Source organism: Haliotis rubra, unplaced genomic scaffold (assembly GCF_003918875.1).
Source record: "Haliotis rubra isolate DU_JTF1 unplaced genomic scaffold, ASM391887v1 Scf291, whole genome shotgun sequence".
Classification (NCBI taxonomy): Eukaryota; Metazoa; Mollusca; class Gastropoda; order Lepetellida; family Haliotidae; genus Haliotis; species Haliotis rubra.
Window position 1 is genome coordinate 1,123,991 of NW_025766959.1, and position 21,912 is coordinate 1,145,902.

General features: G+C 38.7%; 1 protein-coding gene across 1 annotated transcript; it reads left to right on the top strand.

Moving 5' to 3' along the window:
• Positions 1–438: 438 nt before the first annotated feature.
• Positions 439–21,425, top strand: LOC124281991 (mitogen-activated protein kinase 14-like). The gene is made up of 13 exons (XM_046718001.1): positions 439–702; positions 8,014–8,143; positions 9,562–9,620; positions 10,747–10,858; positions 11,273–11,302; positions 12,916–12,963; positions 13,538–13,652; positions 14,220–14,291; positions 14,845–14,924; positions 15,685–15,763; positions 16,156–16,329; positions 16,639–16,687; positions 17,204–21,425. Coding segments are annotated over exons 1-13 (1,068 nt in total). The 5' UTR covers positions 439–583; the 3' UTR covers positions 17,205–21,425.
• The last annotated feature ends 487 nt before the right edge of the window (positions 21,426–21,912 follow it).

Here is a 21,912-nt window from a genome sequence, read left to right on the forward strand (position 1 = left end):
TCGCCGATGTGTCCAACCTGTTCACTGCCGCCGACCGTGTTTATATGGCAGTACAAATGGATGTTTTCTCAAAACTAACTGTAATGGTTATCGCCATTTCAGAATTTCTCATGCCATTCTTGAAATAATATACATTATATCATACAGTAACCTCGAATAATTAATTATGTGACTATTTTAGTGTTTCTTTTACAGTAGATTGATAGGGAATGAAACAATTAATACTGTTTGACATAATACTGACGTTGTTTTGCTTGGCTAAAGGAATGGCAATTTCCATCTCTGAACGAATAAAGACAACTAATGTGGACACTACATTTGTGGATAGATTCCTCACTGGTGGTTACTATATAATAAATAAATTCAAATTTGGCGCTTCTGAAATTCGACTGCATTACGCCCCTTGTAACGAGCCTCACTTCCGTCTGTTTGTCGGAATCCGGAAGCAAGTGCCCGTTGATTCACGATTCACCTCTGCACGCACAGGTAGACTCAAGTTTAGGTCGCTAAGACGCCTGGATTTAATATTTCCAGCTGAAATCGACAATTGCCATCAGCGCACGTGCTACTTTGTATGGCCTAAATGTCTGATCCGATCAAGGAGGGTTTTTCTCAGATCGAGCTGAATAAGACGGTATGGGAGGTGCCGAGCCGATATCAAATGCTGTCTCCGGTTGGGATGGGAGCGTACGGGCAAGTGTGGTAAGTGCTACCTATTAGTGACCTCTAGACCCCTATCTTAGCCCTTGTAGTATACGACATCTTTTCCCGATAAACCCTTTGCACTTAATATAGTTTTGAACGAAAATCGACATGGTGCATATCGTTGAATGAAAAATCTAGGTCAAACACTTCGCCATAACTTAATCCACGACAAGCGTCTTCCCTCTCGGTGGTTGTATCCGCGATACGGGGTGTGACTGGTGCGCAGCATATTTTGACAAAGGTGGAATCAGGAATTATGCACGCAGTTATTATTAGAACTTTGCCAATTTTGAAATTGCGCTTGCATTAGCTCCCCACACGCATGTAACCTGTATAATTGTGATCAAGGTCGTTATCGTGTTTATTTACGCCAGCGAAATCAGCTGTAAATTTAGACATGCACGAAATCATACATTTTAGATAAGCATTGACTGTAACCTCTGCTACACTTTGAATAGAGTCAAGCTGTACAACCACCTTTGTATGTGTGATCTAATTAACAAACGTCCAGGGGTGCCTGCAGTATAAACTATAGCCTGCTCCTGGTTGTTTAGCCCTGTTCCTGTCAACAAGGGTGTAACATTTGGCTTATGCTCTACAATATTGTGACAAGGCATCTCACCATAGCTAATCAGTGGGCACAATGCCAGTATAATTTGTGATAATGTATCTGGACACACAAAGTAATGTTTGAATCTAAATACATTCTCACTAAAATGCGTCCACTTTAACTGCTGTTATTTTCTGTAGGGTGTCATTGCTCAGCTTGTCAAGCTGTTATGGCCTGTGGTGCTCTCAAAACATTCCTGAAATTTTCAAAGTTCCATGAAATGCCTGACAAAGCAGAAATGTTTGCAACATTTTAATCCATACTTGTTGATGTATATTTGTATAATTGTTAATTTACTGCCCACCTATTGTTCATCAACCATATCATGACTGTATGCAACAGATGTTCCTGCAAGTAGGTGTTAAATGAAAACATGATTAAACAACAATAATTTTTAATGAATTTGATTAAAAAAGGTCTTTGACATTATTGTAATTAAGTCCTTTATCACATTTGTTCTTTTTTTTATAAGCTGAGTTTCCTCAAGATTATTTAATATTTTTTATTTCCTCCAGGAAAAATTATGCCTTTCGTCTGATTTTGCACCATTATGCAGGTGGTAAAGATACTTATCCTTGCACGTTGACATTTATTATGTATTTATAGGTCAGTGTGAACTCTTGGAAAAGTGGCTTTTCATATCAAACTACAAATTACAATTCTAGTGCATACACTTAGTGTAAACACAGCTGATGGAAAGATGTTCAGCAGTGGTTGTGGTTACAAGGGACTGCAACCTTAACACAATGAACCAGTTCATGGGTAAATTTATCAAACTGTACCAAACTGAACTGCCAGAAAAAATCTTACTGACATATTTGTGAATATTTTGATCTGGGCTAAACATTTTCATGAAGGGTAACGCCAAACATATTTTTAAGGACATATGAAATTTGTTTTGTTAACGCATTGTCTTTAATAAAGAATTATTATTCACACAAGTGAGACATTGATGGGTGGTATTTCCATTTTGATTTAGCTGTCAGCCCTTCCCGCCATAGCTCAAACAGTTAAAAATGCATGGAAATGAAAGCGTTGATCTCAGTGTTTATCTCCTGACTTGTTCAAATATATGTAAGTGGGAGAGTCACTGAAGTCACACAGTACAGAGTGTTCACTCCCACTGTGGCGAGACAGGAATGTAGGGAAGTCGAGGTGATTGTTATGTTTATCATGCTTATTGTAACTTCCAGCTTTATGATAATGCATCCGTTCGCGTTTTTTGCTGCACGATGATGTGCTTGTCATAGTTGCGGTGTGCAGTTATTATTTCTTATCATTTAACTTCCTTCATCACCATGAAGTGTTATTGTCAGAGTGTAAGTCAGTAGACATGGGTTAATGATGTATGAACGTGCCCCACTGAACAGGCTGAATGTCCATTACCTGGTGTTTAACCAGGTCCTTCAAGCATGTCAAGTTGATTGTATTGATAACATCCGACACAAGTCACCTGAAACATTTGTGTGGCATTGAATTATCAGAAACTTGTCTTTGGCTTTTGCTCCTATTATAACTGTCTTAAAGCCAGAATGCTGAGATTTTAAAAAAATAATTGAATTTTTTTCTGTCTACCTTGTCTTCTGATTATTTATTAATAAAATTTTCTTCATCAAAACAGGCAGGAGGTACCATACAATATATACATATCAGTGATTTGTCAAGGATTTCAAACTAAGTTCTCTTGGCAGGCAGTTAAGGAATAACTTCATATATGTTCTAAGCAATAGTATTACAATATATTGGGAAGCTTAATTCCAATTTGAGGTTTTTAAGTGACTTTTGTTGCAGGCTTGGACATGTTGGAGCCGAATATTAATGTGTGAACCAGCAAATGTCAGCAGATATTCCCAAACAGGGATTAAGAATGTCCCTGTTAACCTGATAAAACTTATTATACTGCAGTTAAACAATGGATGAGTATGTTTCAAAGAGAATTTCTTTGTGTTTCACCTTGTTCGTCGATAGAAGAAGACAACGGGATCAATATAAACATGATTGAGGAAAAGCTTTTAGCCATGTTAACATGCTTAAGGAATGTATCTAGAATTTAACTCAGTTAAAATGATAAAAACCCCAGTTATCTGTCTGTCAACTTGCATACCATTGTTTGGTTATGTTTAAGGATGTTTATTTACTGATCAAAATTAGGCCCCAATCTACAGTAGTGAAAAACGCTTAAAATGCTATTGTTAGACGTGTAAATCGCAGTGAGTTTGTGTGACATATTTTTGGCTTGTTTAGGTCAGCACACAAACAGAAGAGATATGAGGACTACTGAAATTTAGCCCAAATTAAAGCGTAAAAATGTTTTCTTTACTCTACTTATTTGTGTGAAAAGACCCAATAGTCTGGACCAAGATAGTAAATGTATAAAGAATGCATTAAAAACTTGTAAGTAGATGCTCAAAATTATTAGCTCAAAAGATTTTCTGCTTCCTGGGACAATCGGTTTCTTTGGCACAGTGTGAGAGGGCTTGTATTCACTGGTCTCTATACATACAATTGTTCTGTGTAAATGAAACTGTGAATGTAATGAAACAATGAATATGTATAGGTTTTTGCTACATCAACAGTTCTACAGCTATTCAAGGCTAATGAAACTGGCTTGTTTCAAAATAGGAGCAAAAATTTGCCATTTATGCTCTATTTTAACAAAAAGTGTTGTTAGATTTGAATGCTTTAAAAATGTTGTTCATGTATTTTAGTGTCTCTTAAAATGTCTCAGAAAATATTCGTTTTATTTATACAACATAGAATATCTGTATATTTTATTATTACTGAGAGAGAATGGGAAAAGACATGACACAATCGCTTTTATCATGTTCATAAGAACAAATGTTGTGTATTTATTTGTTGTTAAAAAGGTTTTGCAAAATACAGTTTACTCTAGAGCTGAATTGCTCCTGATTGTTGTTCCTGCTGCTGAGACATCTATAGATGCAATTAGTTGTTATCGTATTCATGACTGTCAACAACTGTCAATATTTCCTTTTGATTCGTATGATAATATGGAGATCGACAGTGAGTCATCATCCTTCCAGTGTACTCTACAAATACAGAAGTACACACATTCACTCTCATACACAGGTGCACATGCATACTCACACACACCCCACACATGCATGCACAACACACACCATATACACACATGCATATGCACAACACACACACCATATACACATGCATATGCACAACACACACCATATACACACATACATATGCACAACACACCATATACACACATGCATATGCACAACACAAACCATATACACACATGCATATGCACAACACAAACCATATACACACATGCATATGCACAACACACACACACCACATGCACATACATGCGCAAACAACACATACACATACATGCACACACAAAAAACCTCATACATGCACATACAAACCATGCACATGCAACACACTCACCAAAAATAAAGCCAAACAAAAACATCTGTTTGTCGAGAGAAGTTTCAAACTATCATCTGATTTTGTGGTATTGTGAAATCCCCCCTTTCAAATTCCTGATTCCGCATCTGTAACTTGTAGATATTGTATTTCCTGTTTGCCTCTTCATCATCCCAACATCTGTCAAAACAAGGACTATTGTCGGTTTAACCACCCATCTATTTCTCCCTGTCAGCTTTCCTTAACCATGAACATCAGCATTGGTCCCCAAACCTCAGACAATGTTGCTACCTGTTTGAATGTTAACAGTTCACCTTAAGAGATGCTATCCTATTGTGTGGAATTAAGGGTAATAGGTACATGGCCTTTTTTAATGTGTACAAAACAGTACATACTAGTGGTGGTCCGATTAAATGAAATAATCGAAGATTGGTCACAATGACCGAATGACCAAGCAATCGATCATGTGTTCTCATAATCGAACACAAACAATTTTGGAACACTTGTTTGCTTTAACAATATTTTCCACAAGGTTGGTTTTGTCTGTTAAATTTCATAAGCGCTACCAGTACCAGCTGGTTCCTTGTCATGATTGAATTTATCGTAAAGACTCCAGGATATTTATGTTCCTAACATACTAGTCATCCTTAAAGATGTTCGGGGGCGGTGGGGTAGCCTAGTGGTTAAAGACCGTTGAATCCCCACATGGGCACAATGAAGCCCAAGTACCCATGTTGCTCGAAAAAGACTCAGTCAGTCAGTCATTAAAGATGTTCGAAAGAATGCTAACCAATTATTTTCGATGATAGATTGGTTGTAATGAATCAATCATCAATTATGAGATTTTAACCATTTTCCCAACACTAGTACATACTTAACAGTGCCTCAAAAACTGCATATATACACATGAAAGTATATGTGTTCCTTTATCTATTCCCAGAATTTCACCCACAGTGCAATACATACCTTGTGAAGAAACCTTGAAAAGAATAAAGGAACACTTGTACTTTCATGCGTTCCCTTATTCGTTTCCATGGGTATATATCTTGAAACTACAATAAATAAGATTTAAGAAAATACTAAATTTATGTTTATGAAACAAATTTGTTGTTAATGTTGCTCAAAATTTGTACATGTTTGACCAAATTTCTCCAACTACATTTTCTTTTTATAATTTATCATTCATGATTTTCAGTAACTTGTACAAATTTGAATGAGTGAACTTAATTTTGTTTCATTATTTTGATAAATAACACTTGTAGACCTGTTTTTGTGTGACATGCAGAATTCATTAATCCTTGGTCAGGCAGTCACATGTACGTGTGACTCCCTCTCAGACAGTCACTTGTACGTGTAATGGGGGACCCATCTCTACGGCTAATGTTAAACATTTTGAAAATGAAAATAGATAGGATGAGGCAGGTTTGTGATAATGCTCAACAACCCAGGAAATTTCTTAGTTTTAACTTCAGGTAATTTTAAGTATTTTATTGAGTTAATAGTTTGATAGTGAAACCAGCGATTATCTTGATTAAGTACTCAGTTGGATGATAACACCACTGTATTCAAGTTCACCTGAGAGCTGTACACAATGCATTAATTTTCATTTCAAGCCAAGGGTGTCTGTATAAGGTTTCACATACTGAGGCCTTGTCAAGCCTGTTGTGTGTAATCAAAACCATGATTATTCATGCTAAAGGTCTTTCCAGGTTAATCTCTATAAGTTAATCTGCAGTACTTTTCACCTTCGTTTGGATTCTTGGGTTGAACAGGACCCTGGTATCCAACAAACCGTGGTTTCCATGCTTGTCACAACAGCTTAATGTAATGCTTGTTGCACAGATGGAACTTTTGATTTGTTACTGGTGCTAGTGTAGTCTTATATCTATACATGCAAACTTGCCAACAATGTTTTAAGTTTGATCCATTTTAAGAGTTTTACAGGCTAGGTATTATGTTGAGAAGAACAGGTATTATGCTAAAAGTGAACCAGCAAAAGTTTGATAAAAAATGGATGCTTTACATTTTGATGAATGGCTGTTTGATTTTCCAATACTGTCTTTTTATTATTGTATTTTCCTTCTTACCTCAATGTGTTGTCTATTTTACTGTTAACATCTCATCATATGTACCTAGAGTGTAAAGTGTGAGTGAATGGGATGTCCATGCCTGATGAACATGATGAACAAAACCAAAAACTCAGAAATTCTCTTTTTAATTCTTTAGTGCAATGGAGCTCCTGCTACCATAGGCTAGGGTCCCTATATGTAACAGGGCTTTCTGTAATAAAAAGATAATTAAAAACAATAAAACATAAATGAAATGGTTGTTGCACAAATACTTAACTGAACTGGTTGTATGTCATTGTGCCTAGAATTTGGTCGTTCAGGTTATCATCACCTGGTTATTGAGTTCCTCTGGATAGAAAGAACAAAGTTGATCAACTTCAGGGATTGCCCTGACGCTGAAATATTATAAATTTGATGTGATCCGGGTTGAAATTACTAAAGTTAATTTTGCATATATAGTGGTAGACACAGTCATGATAAATTGTATAGATTAAACTGTGGTAACGCTTGAATTTATCAGCACTGATAAATGCAAATTGACAGGATTCAATTTCAATTGAATCACTAATTTCAATTTGAAGATGTATGACATTTTATGCTGTATGACATACTGTCGTGGGTGTGATTGATTATTAATTGCTGCTGAATCAAGGAATTATTTTTCTAACAAATTGCTGGAATATTGCTGAGACTACGCTCTCACGCTCACTCACTCACTCACTCAAGATATTGTATTTTCTGTTTACCTCTTCATCATCCCAGGACCATTGTCGACCGCCTCCTTGGTGTAGTGGTTAGAGCGTTCGCCCGGAGTGCGGAAGGTTCGATCCCCGACCGCGTCATACGAAAAGACGTTAAAATATGGTGCTTGTTGGTCCCTGCCTGGCGCTCGGCATTAATGGGTACAACACGGACTGGTCGGCTTGGAGTCAGTATAATGTGTCTGAGTGGGGTATTCATGCTTCACTGCGGCATGGTATCTCAGTGGGCTAGCACTATAAAACCAGCTTCAGTCTGGGCTAGTACAAGCAGCCGCACATACACACGCATGCACGTCGTCATATGAGCGAAATATTCTCAAGCACGACATTAAACCCAATTTCACCTCACCTCACCTCACCAGAGCCATTGTCAGTTGCTCGATACATTGTTAAACACCTTTTCACCACCACATGAACTCCCCTTACGTTACTGTACAGTGTTGTGCTTGTGTTGCAGCTCCTCGCATGACAATATGGTGGGAACCAAGGTCGCCATCAAGAAGCTTGCCCGTCCCTTCCAGACAGCGATCCATGCCAAGAGGACGTACCGAGAGATTCGCATGTTGAAACACATGCACCATGAAAATGTAGGTGGAATTTCTCCATGCTGAACCTGTGAAGATCTGGGTTAGAATTGATCTTCAGTAACCCATGTTTGTCGTAAGAGGCGACTAACAGGATCAGGTGGTCAGGCTCGCTGGCTTGTTTGAGTCATGTCATCGGTTCCCAATTGCGTAGGTCGATGCTCATGCTGTTGAGTCTGGTACAGACTCGATTATTTACACACCGCCCGCCATATAGCTGGAATATAGCTGAATGAGGTGTAAACTAAACTCACTCACTCACTCTCCATGCTGAATGTCCATCTACCTGTGTATATATTTTGATTGCTGCCCATGTTGCCTCTGACAATGGTTCTCTGTACGTGCATATTCAGGCTCATCTTCTCTAGTCAAGGGAGTTTACTGAGTGGAAACATATTTCTAAGTCAGAACTACATAAATACCAACTTAATATTGTGTTCCTATTCTTGTCTCTCCTGGCTTGAGTTAAGACTTTGTTGATAATGACACAGGACAAAATGGGTGTAAACAGTACGAAATGAATACCTACAGGGAGTTATGGAAATTGAAAAGCAGCGTAGATAAGAGCTCACCCAAAATGATAAAAATCCACTTTTCACTCTCCCATGGAGATGATCCAGACTGTCTGATTTGCCTTTACTCTGCCATGCTGGTGAGTTATAAATGTCACTAGCCATTCTTGAAATTGAAATACACATCATGTCGGAAAGCGATCGTAAAATCTCCAAATCAGCATCATGTGAAAGATGCAGGCCAGTATTTGTAAACAGGTATTTGTAGGTAACAAATTTTAAAAGTAACAATATTCCAGCTCTATGCCTCAACAGGAAATATCCACAATCATCTTGGTTGTGGTATTTATTGGTGTTTAGTGCTGCTCTCAACATTATTCCAGCTCAATATATCCCAGCTCTATGGTGCTGCTCTCATCAATATTCCAGCTCAGTGAAGGAATATCCACAATCATCTTGGTTGTGGTATTTATTGGTGTTTAGTGCTGTTTAGCTCTATGCTGCCTCAGGAAATATCCACAATCATCTTGGTTGTGGTATTTATTGGTGTATAGTGCTGCTTCCAGCTCTATGGTGCCTCAACAGGAAATATCCACAATCATCTTGGTTGTGGTATTTATTGGTGTTTAGTGCTGCTCTCAACAATATTCCAGCTCTATGGTGCCTCAACAGGAAATATCCACAATCATCTTGGTTGTGGTATTTATTGGTGTTTTGTTTGCACAATGTTATGATTGTGTCCCGTTGCTTCCCAGATGAGTTTTGTAGTTAATAATTACAATCGTTTATTGATCAATTACTCAGCTCCGTTTTTTTATCTCTGTGTTGTGAGTGATAACCAGCATTATTTTTAACCCATCTTCATCTTCTACAGAGGTTTACAGATCAGTCTTTTCTCTTTTCTTTCAGATCATTGGCTTGTTGGATCTATTCACACCTCAGACGTCATTTGAACGCTTCCAGGATGTGTAAGTATTAAGGTCTTTTAGGACTATTCTTCACAAACATTGTTTGAGTTAAACCACGCTGTATTTAAGGTCTTTTAGGACTATTCTTCACAAACAGTGTTTGAGTTAAACCACGCTGTATTTAAGGTCTTTTAGGACTATTCTTCACAAACATTGTTTGAGTTAAACCACGCTGTATTTAAGGTCTTTTAGGACTATTCTTCACAAACATTGTTTGAGTTAAACCATGCTGTATTTAAGGTCTTTTAGGACTATTCTTCACAAACATTGTTTGAGTTAAACCACGCTGTATTTAAGGTCTTTTAGGACTATTCTTCACAAACAATGTTTGAGTTAAACCACGCTGGACCACGCTGTATTACTCATTGCGTATACCAGTCAACAATAGCCTGGTGTTACACTGTGTTTAAGACCAAAGCTCGTTGCTATGTGTCGGAACTAGTTTCGCAAACAAATATTGTAAACTCTCACAATCACTGGGCTTGTTAATTGACATTGTATGATTGCTGGTTTGGTTTGTTTGTTGTTTAACGCCGCACTCAGCAATATTCCAGCTCTATGGTGTCTGTAAATAGTTGAGTCTGGACCAGACAATCCAGTGATCAACAGCATGAGCATCGATCCACACAATTGGGAACTGATGACATGTGTCAACCAAGTCAGCGAGCCTGACCACCCGATCCCTTTACTCACCTCTTACGACAAGCATGGCTTGCTGAAGACCAATTCTAACCCGGATCTTCACGGGCAATTGTGTTATGGCATATAGAGATGGAAGATCCCTGAGAGGAGATTATGCATTGTTTCACCAGTGAATCTTGCAACAAATTTTCATAAATTATGTCATAGGATACTGTGATGTGTTTGTGCGGTTTGTGGTACAGCACCATTCCACAAAGTGTTTGTTCGTTATTGTGAGAGTATGGGACTTATGGAGTGATGTGTAGTAATAAAGATCTGATAGTCATATCAATTAAAAGCTATGTGTACATAGATGCTTGATTGGCATTTTAGAAGATGATATTTGATGAACATAGAGAATAAAAAGAAGATGTAACCCAGAAAAATCTCAATGTTCATGTGTACATAGTTGAACTGAGTCTAGTATCAATGTTATATATTTCAGATATTTGGTGACACCATTGATGGGTGCTGACCTCAACAACATCCTGAAGACACAGAAGCTGAGTGACGACCATGTACAATTTCTAGTCTACCAGATACTCAGAGGGCTCAAAGTAAGTGCAGGGCAGATGAGTTCTTTCTTCACATAAACATGTCATAAGTGTAGAATCCATAGCTTCATTCAAGGTTGTGTTACACCCACCTCACTTACTCTCAAGAATTACCTGGGCAGTGGGGTAGCCCAATGGTTAAAGCGTTCCGCTCGTCACGCCAAAGACCCGGGTTCGATTCCCCACATGGGTACAATGTGTGAAGCCTATTTCTGGTGTCCCCCGCCGTGATATTGCTGGAATATTGCTAAAAGCGGCGTAAAACCAAACTCACTCACTCACTCAAGAATTACCTGAAGTGTTTTAAATTATGTGGACTCACCTGTAGCTCATCGTTTAGATTCCCTATTTTACTGTGATGGCTGTGGTAGTGTGATGTCAGCTACTCTATGTAATGTTACTTTTGTTTTGTTTCAGTACATTCATTCTGCAGGCATAATACACAGGGTAAGTTGACCTTTCCACTACCATTCAGTTAATGGGCTTAGTGGTAGCTCAGTGGGTATGTGTCCATCTGGACTGAAGACTCAGTTTGATTCCCTGCATCTGATTTTATGGGTATAACTGGGGGCGTAGGTTGTCTAGTCATCATAGTCACCAGAATTCATTGTGCAGAGTTGCTTTCTCTATGGATGCCAGTCACCTATTGTCAATGGTTTAAATCCCAGCCTCTAGGTTGTAGGTTTAAATACCAGCCTGTAGGTCATGGGTTTAAATCCCAGCCTCTAGGTGGTGGGTTTAAATGCCAGTCTCTAGGTCCTGAGTTCAAAACCCCAGCCTCTTGGTCGTGGGTTTAAATCCCAGCCTCTAGGTCGTGGGTTTAAATCCAGCCTCCAGGTCGTTGATTTAAATCCCAGCCTCTAGGTCATGAGTTTCAAACTCCAGCCTCTAGGTCGTGGGTTTAAATCCCAGCCTCTAGGTCGTGTTTTTTAATCCCAGCCTCTAGGTCGTGTTTTTAAATAACAGCCTCTAGGTCGTGGGTTTAAATAATCCCAGCCTCTAGGTCTTGGGTTTAAATCCCAGCCTCTAGGTTGTGTCATTGAATCCCGTTCTCCAGGTCGTGGTTTTTAATCCTGGTCTCTAGGTTGTGAGTTAAAAACCACAGCCTCTAGGTTGTGGGTTTTAATCCTGGTCTCCAGGTTGTGAGTTACAAAACCCAGCCTCTAGGTTGTGGGTTTAAATCCTGGTATTTTGGTTGTGGGTTTAAGTCATGGTGTCTAGGTGGTGGGTTTAAATCCTGGTATATAGGTTGTGGGTTTAAATCATGGTGTCTAGGTTATGGGTTTAAATCCCGGTGTCTAGGTTGTGGGTTTAAATCCTGGTATATAGGTTGTGGGTTTAAATCCTGGTGTCTAGGTTGTGGGTTTAAATCCTGGTATATAGGTTGTGGGTTTAAATCCTGGTGTCTAGGTTGTGGGTTTAAATCCTGTGTCTAGGTTGTGGGTTCAAGTCTTGGTGTCTAAGTTGTGGGTTCAAATCCTGGTGTCTTGGTTGTGGGTTTAAATCCTGGTATCTAGGTTGTGGGTTTAAATCCTGGTATCTAGGTTGTGGGTTTAAATCCCGGTGTCTATGGTGTGGGTTTAAATCCCGTTTTCTAGGTTGTGGGTTTAAATCCCAGTGTCTTGGTTTTGGGTTTAAGTCCCGGTGTCTTGGTTGTGGGTTTAAATGCAGGTGTCTAGGTTTTGGGGTTATATCTTGGTGTCTAGGTTGTAGGGTTAAATCCCGTTGTCTAAGTTGTGGGTTTAAATCCTGGTATGTAGGTTGTGGGTTTAAATCCTTGTATCTAGTTTGTGGGTTTAAGTCCTGGTATCTAGGTTGTGGGTTCAAATACTTGTATCTAGGTTGTGGGTTTAAATCCCGGAATCTAGGTTGTGGGTTTAAATCCCGGTGTCTAGGTTGTGGGTTTAAATCCCATTGTCTAGGTTGTGGGTTTAAATCCTGGTGTTTTGGTTTTTGGGTTTGGGTTTAAATCCCAGTCAGATGCTTTCTGTGAGGACTGAAATAGTCTTGGGATAGATGTACTGTAATTCATGTAACAAAATTTGTTTCGTTTCTTGAAGGATTTAAAGCCAAGTAATATTGCTGTAAACGAAGACTGTGAACTGAAGGTAGGTCACCATGGTTACATTGCCAGGAATGATGTGGATGTCATGGTTATGCCATTTGTTTGTTCCCCAAGTGGAGATGCACTAGCGTTTGTGAAGCTTTGACTGAAACATGTTGGTAGTCCTGACTCGGTGGTACCCTGGCTCCACAGTCCCCTGGCTCCACAGTCCAAGGCAGAAATATAAATATCAATAACTAACAAAAAAAAGAAAGAATTTTCATTTTTTAAATGTTGGTATTGATTTTGATTGTATTACACTAATGTTTCATATTAATCAGGAATTTCGGAAACTAAGAAATATAGCATAAAAATATTTGTGACATTTGCCTTTCAAACTTTTTCAAAGTTAGTGTCACTATGCCAGTAGCAAGACAAACATTGTAGAGACTAAGTGTGGTTAGACCTTTGTAACATAGCCATGTCACCAGCACAGAGGGCTGTTGTTTGTGCACAGATTCTCATAATCCAGATATACAGAACCTGGTTTTTCACTTATTGACTTCCTGCCCACTTAATGATTTCTGTTGTCTGTTGTCTGTATGGAGTTTCCTAATCTTGTGTGTGTACTTGACCAGATCCTGGACTTTGGCCTGGCCCGCCACACAGAGGATGAGATGACTGGGTACGTGGCGACACGATGGTATCGGGCGCCCGAGATTATGCTCAACTGGATGAGATACACGCAAACAGGTGGGTATTCAAAATACGTACAATTTTCTTTGTTTTCTAGTTGTTGTGTGTGGCAGATTTCATTGTCTGTGGGCACAAAGTAAGTGACAATTTTTTTTTGAAAGATGAATTTTGTAGTCAACAATTGGAAATAATGATAGTCTAAAGATTGCTTTCAGTGCAATAATTGAAACTGAATATTGAACCTTTTTCTCTTGATTCATCTTGCTATTAATAGCTGTCAGAGAAATACAAATCACCTTTGCAAAGCATAGGATGTAAATTATATTGGACTGTATTTTAATAGTTTAGCCTGGGCTGAATGTCGACCCCAGCGAGAGGGGAGACAATCCCTGACTGCCCAGTGACACGTGCTGATGGAAACGTATTGTTTATATTTATGTTTCAGTAGACATCTGGTCAGTTGGATGTATAATGGCCGAGATACTGACTGTAAATTTATGTTAGAATGTATTTTAACAGTTTAAAACTGGGCTGAATGGTGACATCAGCAAGAGGGGAGACAATCCCTGACTGCCCAGTAAGACATTTGGTGATGGAAACTTATTGTTGATGTTTGTGTTTCAGTGGACATCTGGTCAGTCGGATGTATAATGGCCGAGATGCTGACCAGCAGACCCCTGTTCCCCGGAACAGATCGTATCCTTACGCTCAGGCAAAACCAAATGTGTAAAAATGTGGTTAACACTAGTATAAAAACATCTTGGGATCCTTGCCTTGCCTTAAAGTTACCCCTTGAAGATGAAAGGGATTAACTAAAAATGGCCTAGGAAGTTAATTATCCAAGGACTTCTATCTTGCAACTCTAAAAACATAAACATGAATCTCTGCAAGTAAAAATGTGGATTGAATGGGTATAATGACCGCCAGCACGAGGGTTGGCTGTCGATATAGATTATAGAGATAGATGATCGTTAACTAAATATCGATCGATATCGATCAATATCGGAGATAAAACTGAGCAAAAATGTCTGAAAGAAATGTCACTGGTGAGTAGTGGCATGTTTTTGTATGGATTATTAACAAAACAGCCCAAATTTTAGCCACCAGTGGTGATCACCATTGTAAACAATTGTTCTAGATGCTGATACTGTCAACCTCTGGTTTGTCTGTTTTGACTTGATATTTGCGAGACAGCATTCCACCCTGTACACCAGTAATAAGCAAGAGATTTTTCCTTAACCCAACATAGACATTGATCAACTGAACAAAATCCTGTCGCTGGTCGGCACCCCTGGCCTTGAGCTGCTAGACAGCATAGAGAGCAAAGATGTGAGTTGTGTTGACATTGATCTGATTGTGACATGAAGTATATAACATCCTAAATTATCCAGTATATTTTGTCTTCAGTCGATGATGATATATTTCCTGGACCCATTTGCAACCTGGTTTCATTTTGTGATCAGTTAGAATGATGTAGTCTTAAAACAGTTGGGTGGTTACTCTGTTGTGAATTATTGAAAGATCAACGTTACTTCTACTAGACTTGCTTTGTTGCAGACCATCTTTGCTACCAATAGGAACACTATAGTTCAGGCTTCACTCATGTTTTTCTAGTCAGGATAACTCATGCTTGTCGTAAGAGGCGACTAACGGGATCGGGTGGTCAGGCTCGCTGGCTTGGTTGACACATGTCATCGGTTCCCATTTGCGCAGATCGATGCTCGTGTTGTTGATCACTGGATTGTCTTGTGCAGACTCGATTATTTACAGACCGCCGCCATATAGCTGGAATATTCCTGAGTGCAGTGTAAAACTAAACTCGCTCTAGTCAGGAAACATTGTTTTCAGATATGAGGTTATATTAACCTTGTATAAATGTATCAGTAAATATTATTCATGGTCTATTTTTTTAAATTAGATCTGAGATGGACTGTGGTCCAGAGATTCATTTCATTGGTTGTTGAAGTTAAACTGATGGGGAAGGGGTGGGGTAGCCTTGTGGTAAGAGCATTTGCTAATGGCTTGCTTTAGTATACAGATTGATTCATTTGTTCACAGTTTAATTTTCTTATTTCTCTTTTCAATCTAGGCCAGGAATTATATTGCTCAATTACCAAAGTGGAACAAGAGAGACTTCAAGGAGCTCTTCATAGGTGCCAGTCCGGATGGTATGTACTGCCCAGAATACATGCCAACTTGAATTGAACTAGACTTGCTCAGAGGCCAATATTCGGTCATAAGTATACTACAAATGTCATTAAACACCCTATACATTATGTAATTATTGCATTAAATGCAGTCAAAAATTACAATGTTAAAATAGGCTTACCTCTGAAGTCAAGAACGTGAAAACATAGAAAAATCTTTGACATAATGCACATTTTTTTCCGATTTGCTTGCCAGGAGCACTTAGTTTAAGATCCTGGTTAGATCCTGGCCACGTTTTCCCGTTTGCAAACAGTGTAATAAAACTGGACATTTAGAGTTGTGGAATCTACTTTTGAATCCACTGAAAACACAGTTGTCTTATCCCCTAATTCACCCTCCCTGTGCTCATCAGCCATCATGTTGCTGGAGATGATGTTGAACCTGGACGCCAAGAACCGTCTGACTGCGGAAGAGGCTCTGGCACACAAGTATCTAGGTCAGTACGCAGACCCAACTGACGAGCCCACATCAGCTCCCTTTGACTGGGGCTTCGAGGACAGTGATTACAGTATACCAGAGTGGAAAAGTAAGTCTGTGTAAAGTTCTCACTAGCTAGAGTCACATGGCAAGACACAGACTCTTGAAATCCATTAGCTGCTTCTTTATGATGGTTTTTGTGTGTGGATTGTTAGCCGAAATAGCGTTGAGACTTGAAGTGAGCTTCAGAATCTAAGAAATTAATTTTTTGATAACCTATTGAGGCCATTTTTGATAGTATTATAATTTATTATTATGAACAAAATATTCTTTGATTTCCCACTGTTATCAGGTGGTACATTCCTGGGTCCGGACATCATTGTAAATGTCTTCATCACATCCTTGTGTTGTGTTTCAGATTTAGTATATCAGGAGGTAGAAGTTGGGCATTTAAAGACGGTGGACTGGTGAGTAGTTCAAATTGAAGTTAACTTGCTGGTTCTAAACACTAAGCCACATACAGCAGGGACATTCCTTTGTCTTGGGGTGTTGGGGTGGCCTAGTAGTTAGAGCATCCACTCGTCACGCCAAAGACCTGGGTTCAATCCCCACATGGGTACAATGTGTGAAGCCCATTTCTGGTGGCTCTGTTTCAGCTGTGATATTGCTGAAATAATGCTTAAAGCGTGAAACTAAACTTACTCACTCGATCGGGGGTGGAAATAACTTTAAAATTGCTAGTGTACTCCGGTACAGTGGCACATGTAAAATCACTTGCCCTGATAATTCTTCCACTATACCGGTTTTCTTGTTGATTTTTATAATAAACAACATAATTAACATTGGAAAGTCAACTGGACACCGGTACAGAGTGATATACAAATTTGCTAGCTCAACAGAAAAAAACACTGGACTGGGCGTCGGGCAATGGGTTATTTCCACCACTGTTGCTCAAATTAGAATTTCTCTCATGCCCGTTTCAGAGTTCGTGAGTGAAAGCTGCCAGCGGTTTGGAGGAAGAGGTTCCTCGAGAGTAATCATCCCCCAGTCATTAATCTTCATCTCCATCTTCATCTGTGCTCGGACTTCATCGCCTCCCTCATCACACGGCGTACCCGGAGTGCTGCTGAGAAGTCACTAGAGAGTGGACAGTTGTGGACGCAAGTCACTATAGTATTGTGGGGAGGTGGGCTGAAGGTGGACAGTATTCAGCAAGAAACATGGAGGCTAGTTTAGTTTATGGCATGGTGTAATCGACATGGTAGTCTTTGTGTAAACATGACCTACACTCCCACTTAAATCATAGCTGTGATATTTGTCAGAGATTTTATCAAAAGTTGTATTGTACACGGAAGTTATGTCTAGGTGAATCTTTTTGTATGTGTCCAAGGTTAAGAACATTTGTCAGAAAATATTTTTTGGCACATACAAGAAGAAGATCAACAACAGTAAAATGTAAATTAATAGTTCTCTGGACTCTGATTTGCAGATTTTGTGGTGTGGGGTTGGGTTCTTTTTGGATTTATGCAGACTCCAATAACACCCTCGCCCAAATAACTTTGTGTTCTTAATGTATACATGTAAACACAAATACACAAACACACACACACACACACACACACACACACACACACATGCAAAGAATTTGAAACCCCATCCTTTAAGAAAGTCATTCCTCCTCTGAATATTACTATTACTTTTAAGATAGTTCCTAATTTTCATTCAACAAGATAAAATTTGGGATGTGCCTTATCGGACATTTGTAACTTTACAGTCAATGCAACGGAGGCTGTACTTAAGATTTGTTTTCCAGCCTGCCTTGAGGTGCACACATTCGTGCTTCAGTTTCATGGCCGAGGCAGGATATGTTGACAGAAATTCAGGGATGGCAATTTTCCCATGGATTTTATGTCAAATTGTTCAGTTGTGAATCGTCTAAATCCATTGAGAAACCCTCAAATCGATGACACAATATTACGTTTTCAGCTGAAAATAGATTTTCCTGTTGCCATCCCTGGAAAATACACTGATTGGTATAGAGCCATAGTGAACAGCCAGGACGTGACTCAACTGAAGGTCTTACTGAAAACATATGGATATTGTATATTTGGAACACATTTGATATAGGCCGTATTTCCATATCATGTCTTATAGACAATTTAGATCCTCTTGAATACAAGTTGCAACATGGTATCTTACCTGGAATGAATGTTTTGTATATTGAAATGTTGTGTACATGGTCGAAAGTTTGTCATGACGATGGCATGTGGATAGATAGTTCCTTGCCATGAACTTGATTGTACAGAGATGGAGAGAGTTGTCATGAATCATCTGTGTTGTCAGAGAGCAGAGGGACGTGGGTTTGGAGTGAGATGTTTGTAAGGTGGACAGTCTATGAGTGACGGTTAGCTCAGTGGAGAAGGTGTTTCCTGCATCACAAGGTATGGGCTCAGTTCCAGATACGGTTCATTATCAGTGGTTTGTATTCACGCCCTCCCCATCCAACCACTGCAAAATGTAAGGTTGTCATGGAAACTCAATTGATGCTGTATCTGTACACAGAACAAGACTATAGAAGCCTGTAAAGATAAAGTCGGGGATATTCAAACACATTAGTGAAATGATGTTCAAAGGCCTAAAATGAATGTTTTACTCTGAAATACTATAAGTTCTAAGTCTCACACAGAAGGAAATGCATGATTATCTTTTGTTGTTGACATTACATGTTGTCATAGGGGTCTATCCAAAATAGCTTAAATCAATCGAGCAAATTGTTTTGAAAAAAAGCAGGTGTCTGTGACCTAAAGATAATTTGCAGATTGTATATATTGTCAAGGTGTGTAGGTGTCAGGCCCAGGTCCAATCAGTGGGGCTGTAGTTGTTATGTTGAAACTGCCTGGTCAGTCACCATATCCATATATACATAGGGAACCCTGAAAGTTTAATGTTTCATGTTAATGGTCAACAAGATAAGTACAATCTTTGTATGCATTACAAAGCATTAATGTGTATGAAAGGACAGAGTTTCTGACAATTCCATGGTGACCATCGTCACAGACTGGTACTGTAGCTGACATAATTGTCTGGAGGTTGTTCATCCCTCATCTATTGTGGGTGAGTTCTTTAATGGTCTTGAAGATAAGATACAAAATGCTGATCTAATTGTGATGGTTAAAAGGTGATTGACTGTGTGTTTAGCAACTTGGTATTCTTGCCAGGCTGAATGTGGCACAAAGTCTTGCTGTCCAACTCCGTGCTCAAGGCATCAAGTATTATGGGTCCTTGAGTAATGCTCACCTTATTTCCAAACTGATGTGTTGTCAGGAAGGTTGACTACAATATATCTGTAAAAAAAAATCCAATCTCAGAGTTTTAAGATTAACACGTCCGTGAGGTGTAATATTCCTTCATGTGTCCCCATCTTGGCAAGTCCAGACTAAGAAGAGTTCACTTTATGAAGGGTCCAGATTTACAAGGGTTCACTGTATACAGGATTCAGATTGATGAGGTTTCACTCATACAGGGTTCAAACTAACAAGGTTTTATTGTATGCAGGGTCCAGACTAAAGATGTCTACTGTGTGAAGGGTTCACAGTTTAGGGGGTCACTATTTGTGTCAGCAACAATGGTTCAGTACAACACTTTGTTTAGAAATGGGGAGTTTTTACTCAAGCCATGTCAAGTAATATGTATATTTGAAAGTATATTTTCAGTAAAACCCAGATGTACATAATACATAGTCTACATTTGTCCCAAAGTTCATGTGAATGTTGTTTTATGTCTTTTTAGTGGACCTGTTCCATACAAAATGTCTTAAGACCAGATGCACAAAATGGATGTTTCGCTCAATATTTTGTTTTTCACTATAGTTTAAAAAGATGAGAGAAAAAAAATCAACCAAAATGTTAATTTTGAAATATGTCGAGTCTTTGCATAGGATGTATAGCATTTTACATCAGATAATGTTTTACACAATGAATACATATGTAGTGTTATGTCAGGGATAGTTTCATGAATGCAATATTTAAACCTGGCACCTCATGGATAACACTTGCAGAAACTGATATCTTTGAAATGGCACCAACTCTGGGTGCTATAGTGCATATCCAGGCCATGTTTTGTATCAGAGTATAGGCGTCATTGTGCTGATTCAAGTTTGAATAAAATTGTGATCTCATGAAATAAGAATAATGAAATGAAGAATCTTTGGGTATAAAATGGTATCTGCAGATAGACTTGTCTTTTGTGTCCAACCACATTGCCACTGACTGGTGGGGTGTTTCAGGTGGGAGGATGGCTGTTTGTGGGGCAGGAAAGTCTAAGGGGAGATAATTAGTGAAACTTTGCATTTCAATTATGGATCATGATTCAACATGGGGTAACAGAAAATGTACTCTGCGCATTTCTTTTAATGTATGATTTGGTTTAACTGTAATTTAAGTATGTCAAATATGTCTACAAATAATCAGACATATGCCTATTTGTATAATATCATTAAAGCTTGTTACAGTAAGTGCAAAGATACCAAGAAAAACATGCACAAAATATCTTTGAAATATGTTTTAAAAAAACAAGACTTGGGAGATTTATATGAAAAGAAATCATGTATTTGTCCTTTGAAGAAATTCTTTGATATAGAAAGTAAATGTTTTTGTATAATAGTTCAATTTACTGATATTTTAAGAAAATATGCATATGTTTTCGCATTTGAACACCATCCACTTCAATTGAAAAGATTATCTGTAAACCAAGAATCGAAAAAGGCTGTGAAGGGATATGAAGGCGCCGGCTAACATTCAGTAGATGGTTTCTTCATTATTTATATAGCATACTTGTCATCACCAAATTCCATTCAGTGATCATAGCGCGGGGTACATTCACGGTGTCACCAAGCACAGATTATGTGTTCATCATAGTGAGTAATTGTACATATGTGTAGACACTTTAATCAAGAAATCACAAGATTGCTTTGTTTGTACATAGATGCCAGCACCTTTTGTTGTCAATCTGTTTAAAATTAGATGTCATTCTCCAGTTTGATGTTAGAAACACTGAAACTCTCCATAGGTCACATCTTTTAAGTTAAGATGTCATCTTTGTGAAATATTTGACTCCCTTGTCAAGCTTGGATTTTAAGACACAAGCAGTGAGATAAAATACACACACAACATACCAACCGCTAGTATTAGTCCTCAAACAGAACTTGATATTTGTTTATTTTTAAGTTCCAGTCAGTATCTCTTCAGAAACCACACTCATCATGGAAAGGGCGGGAAAATTAACGCTGGTCCTCTGGTCCCTGGCAAGTAAAAATTCATCAGGACCAGTAAATGATAAGTTTGCAGTGGTCTTGGTGGCTAGTGAATTTTGTATTGATAGTTACATAAATCTACGAATGTTATTTTGGACCAGTGAAGTACAGACAGGACCAGTAATTATTGTCCACTCACTGGTCCTGTGGTCTACTGGTAATTTTGAAAGGTTTCTTTCCCTGATGGGTGGACTTGATCACTGACTTGGTTGATGCATGTCATCATATCTCACTGATGTAGATCGATACTCATGATGTCAGTCATTGGATCATCTAGTCCAGACTTGATTACATACAGACCATCAACAACCAACAAATAACAAGTTTAGCTGTACGACCTGTGTCGGTTTTGTCAGATGTTGACAGCAAGATGTTGAATCA

Excerpts from the sequence above, each read along its gene's own strand:
- LOC124281991 (XM_046718001.1), top strand. The coding sequence starts at position 584 with ATGTCTGATCCGATCAAGGAGGGTTTTTCTCAGATCGAGCTGAATAAG. Across the intron at positions 703-8,013 it reads GGAGCGTACGGGCAAGTGTG|CTCCTCGCATGACAATATGG; the intron begins GTAAGTGCTACC and ends CTTGTGTTGCAG. Across the intron at positions 13,653-14,219 it reads GATGAGATACACGCAAACAG|TGGACATCTGGTCAGTCGGA; the intron begins GTGGGTATTCAA and ends TTTGTGTTTCAG.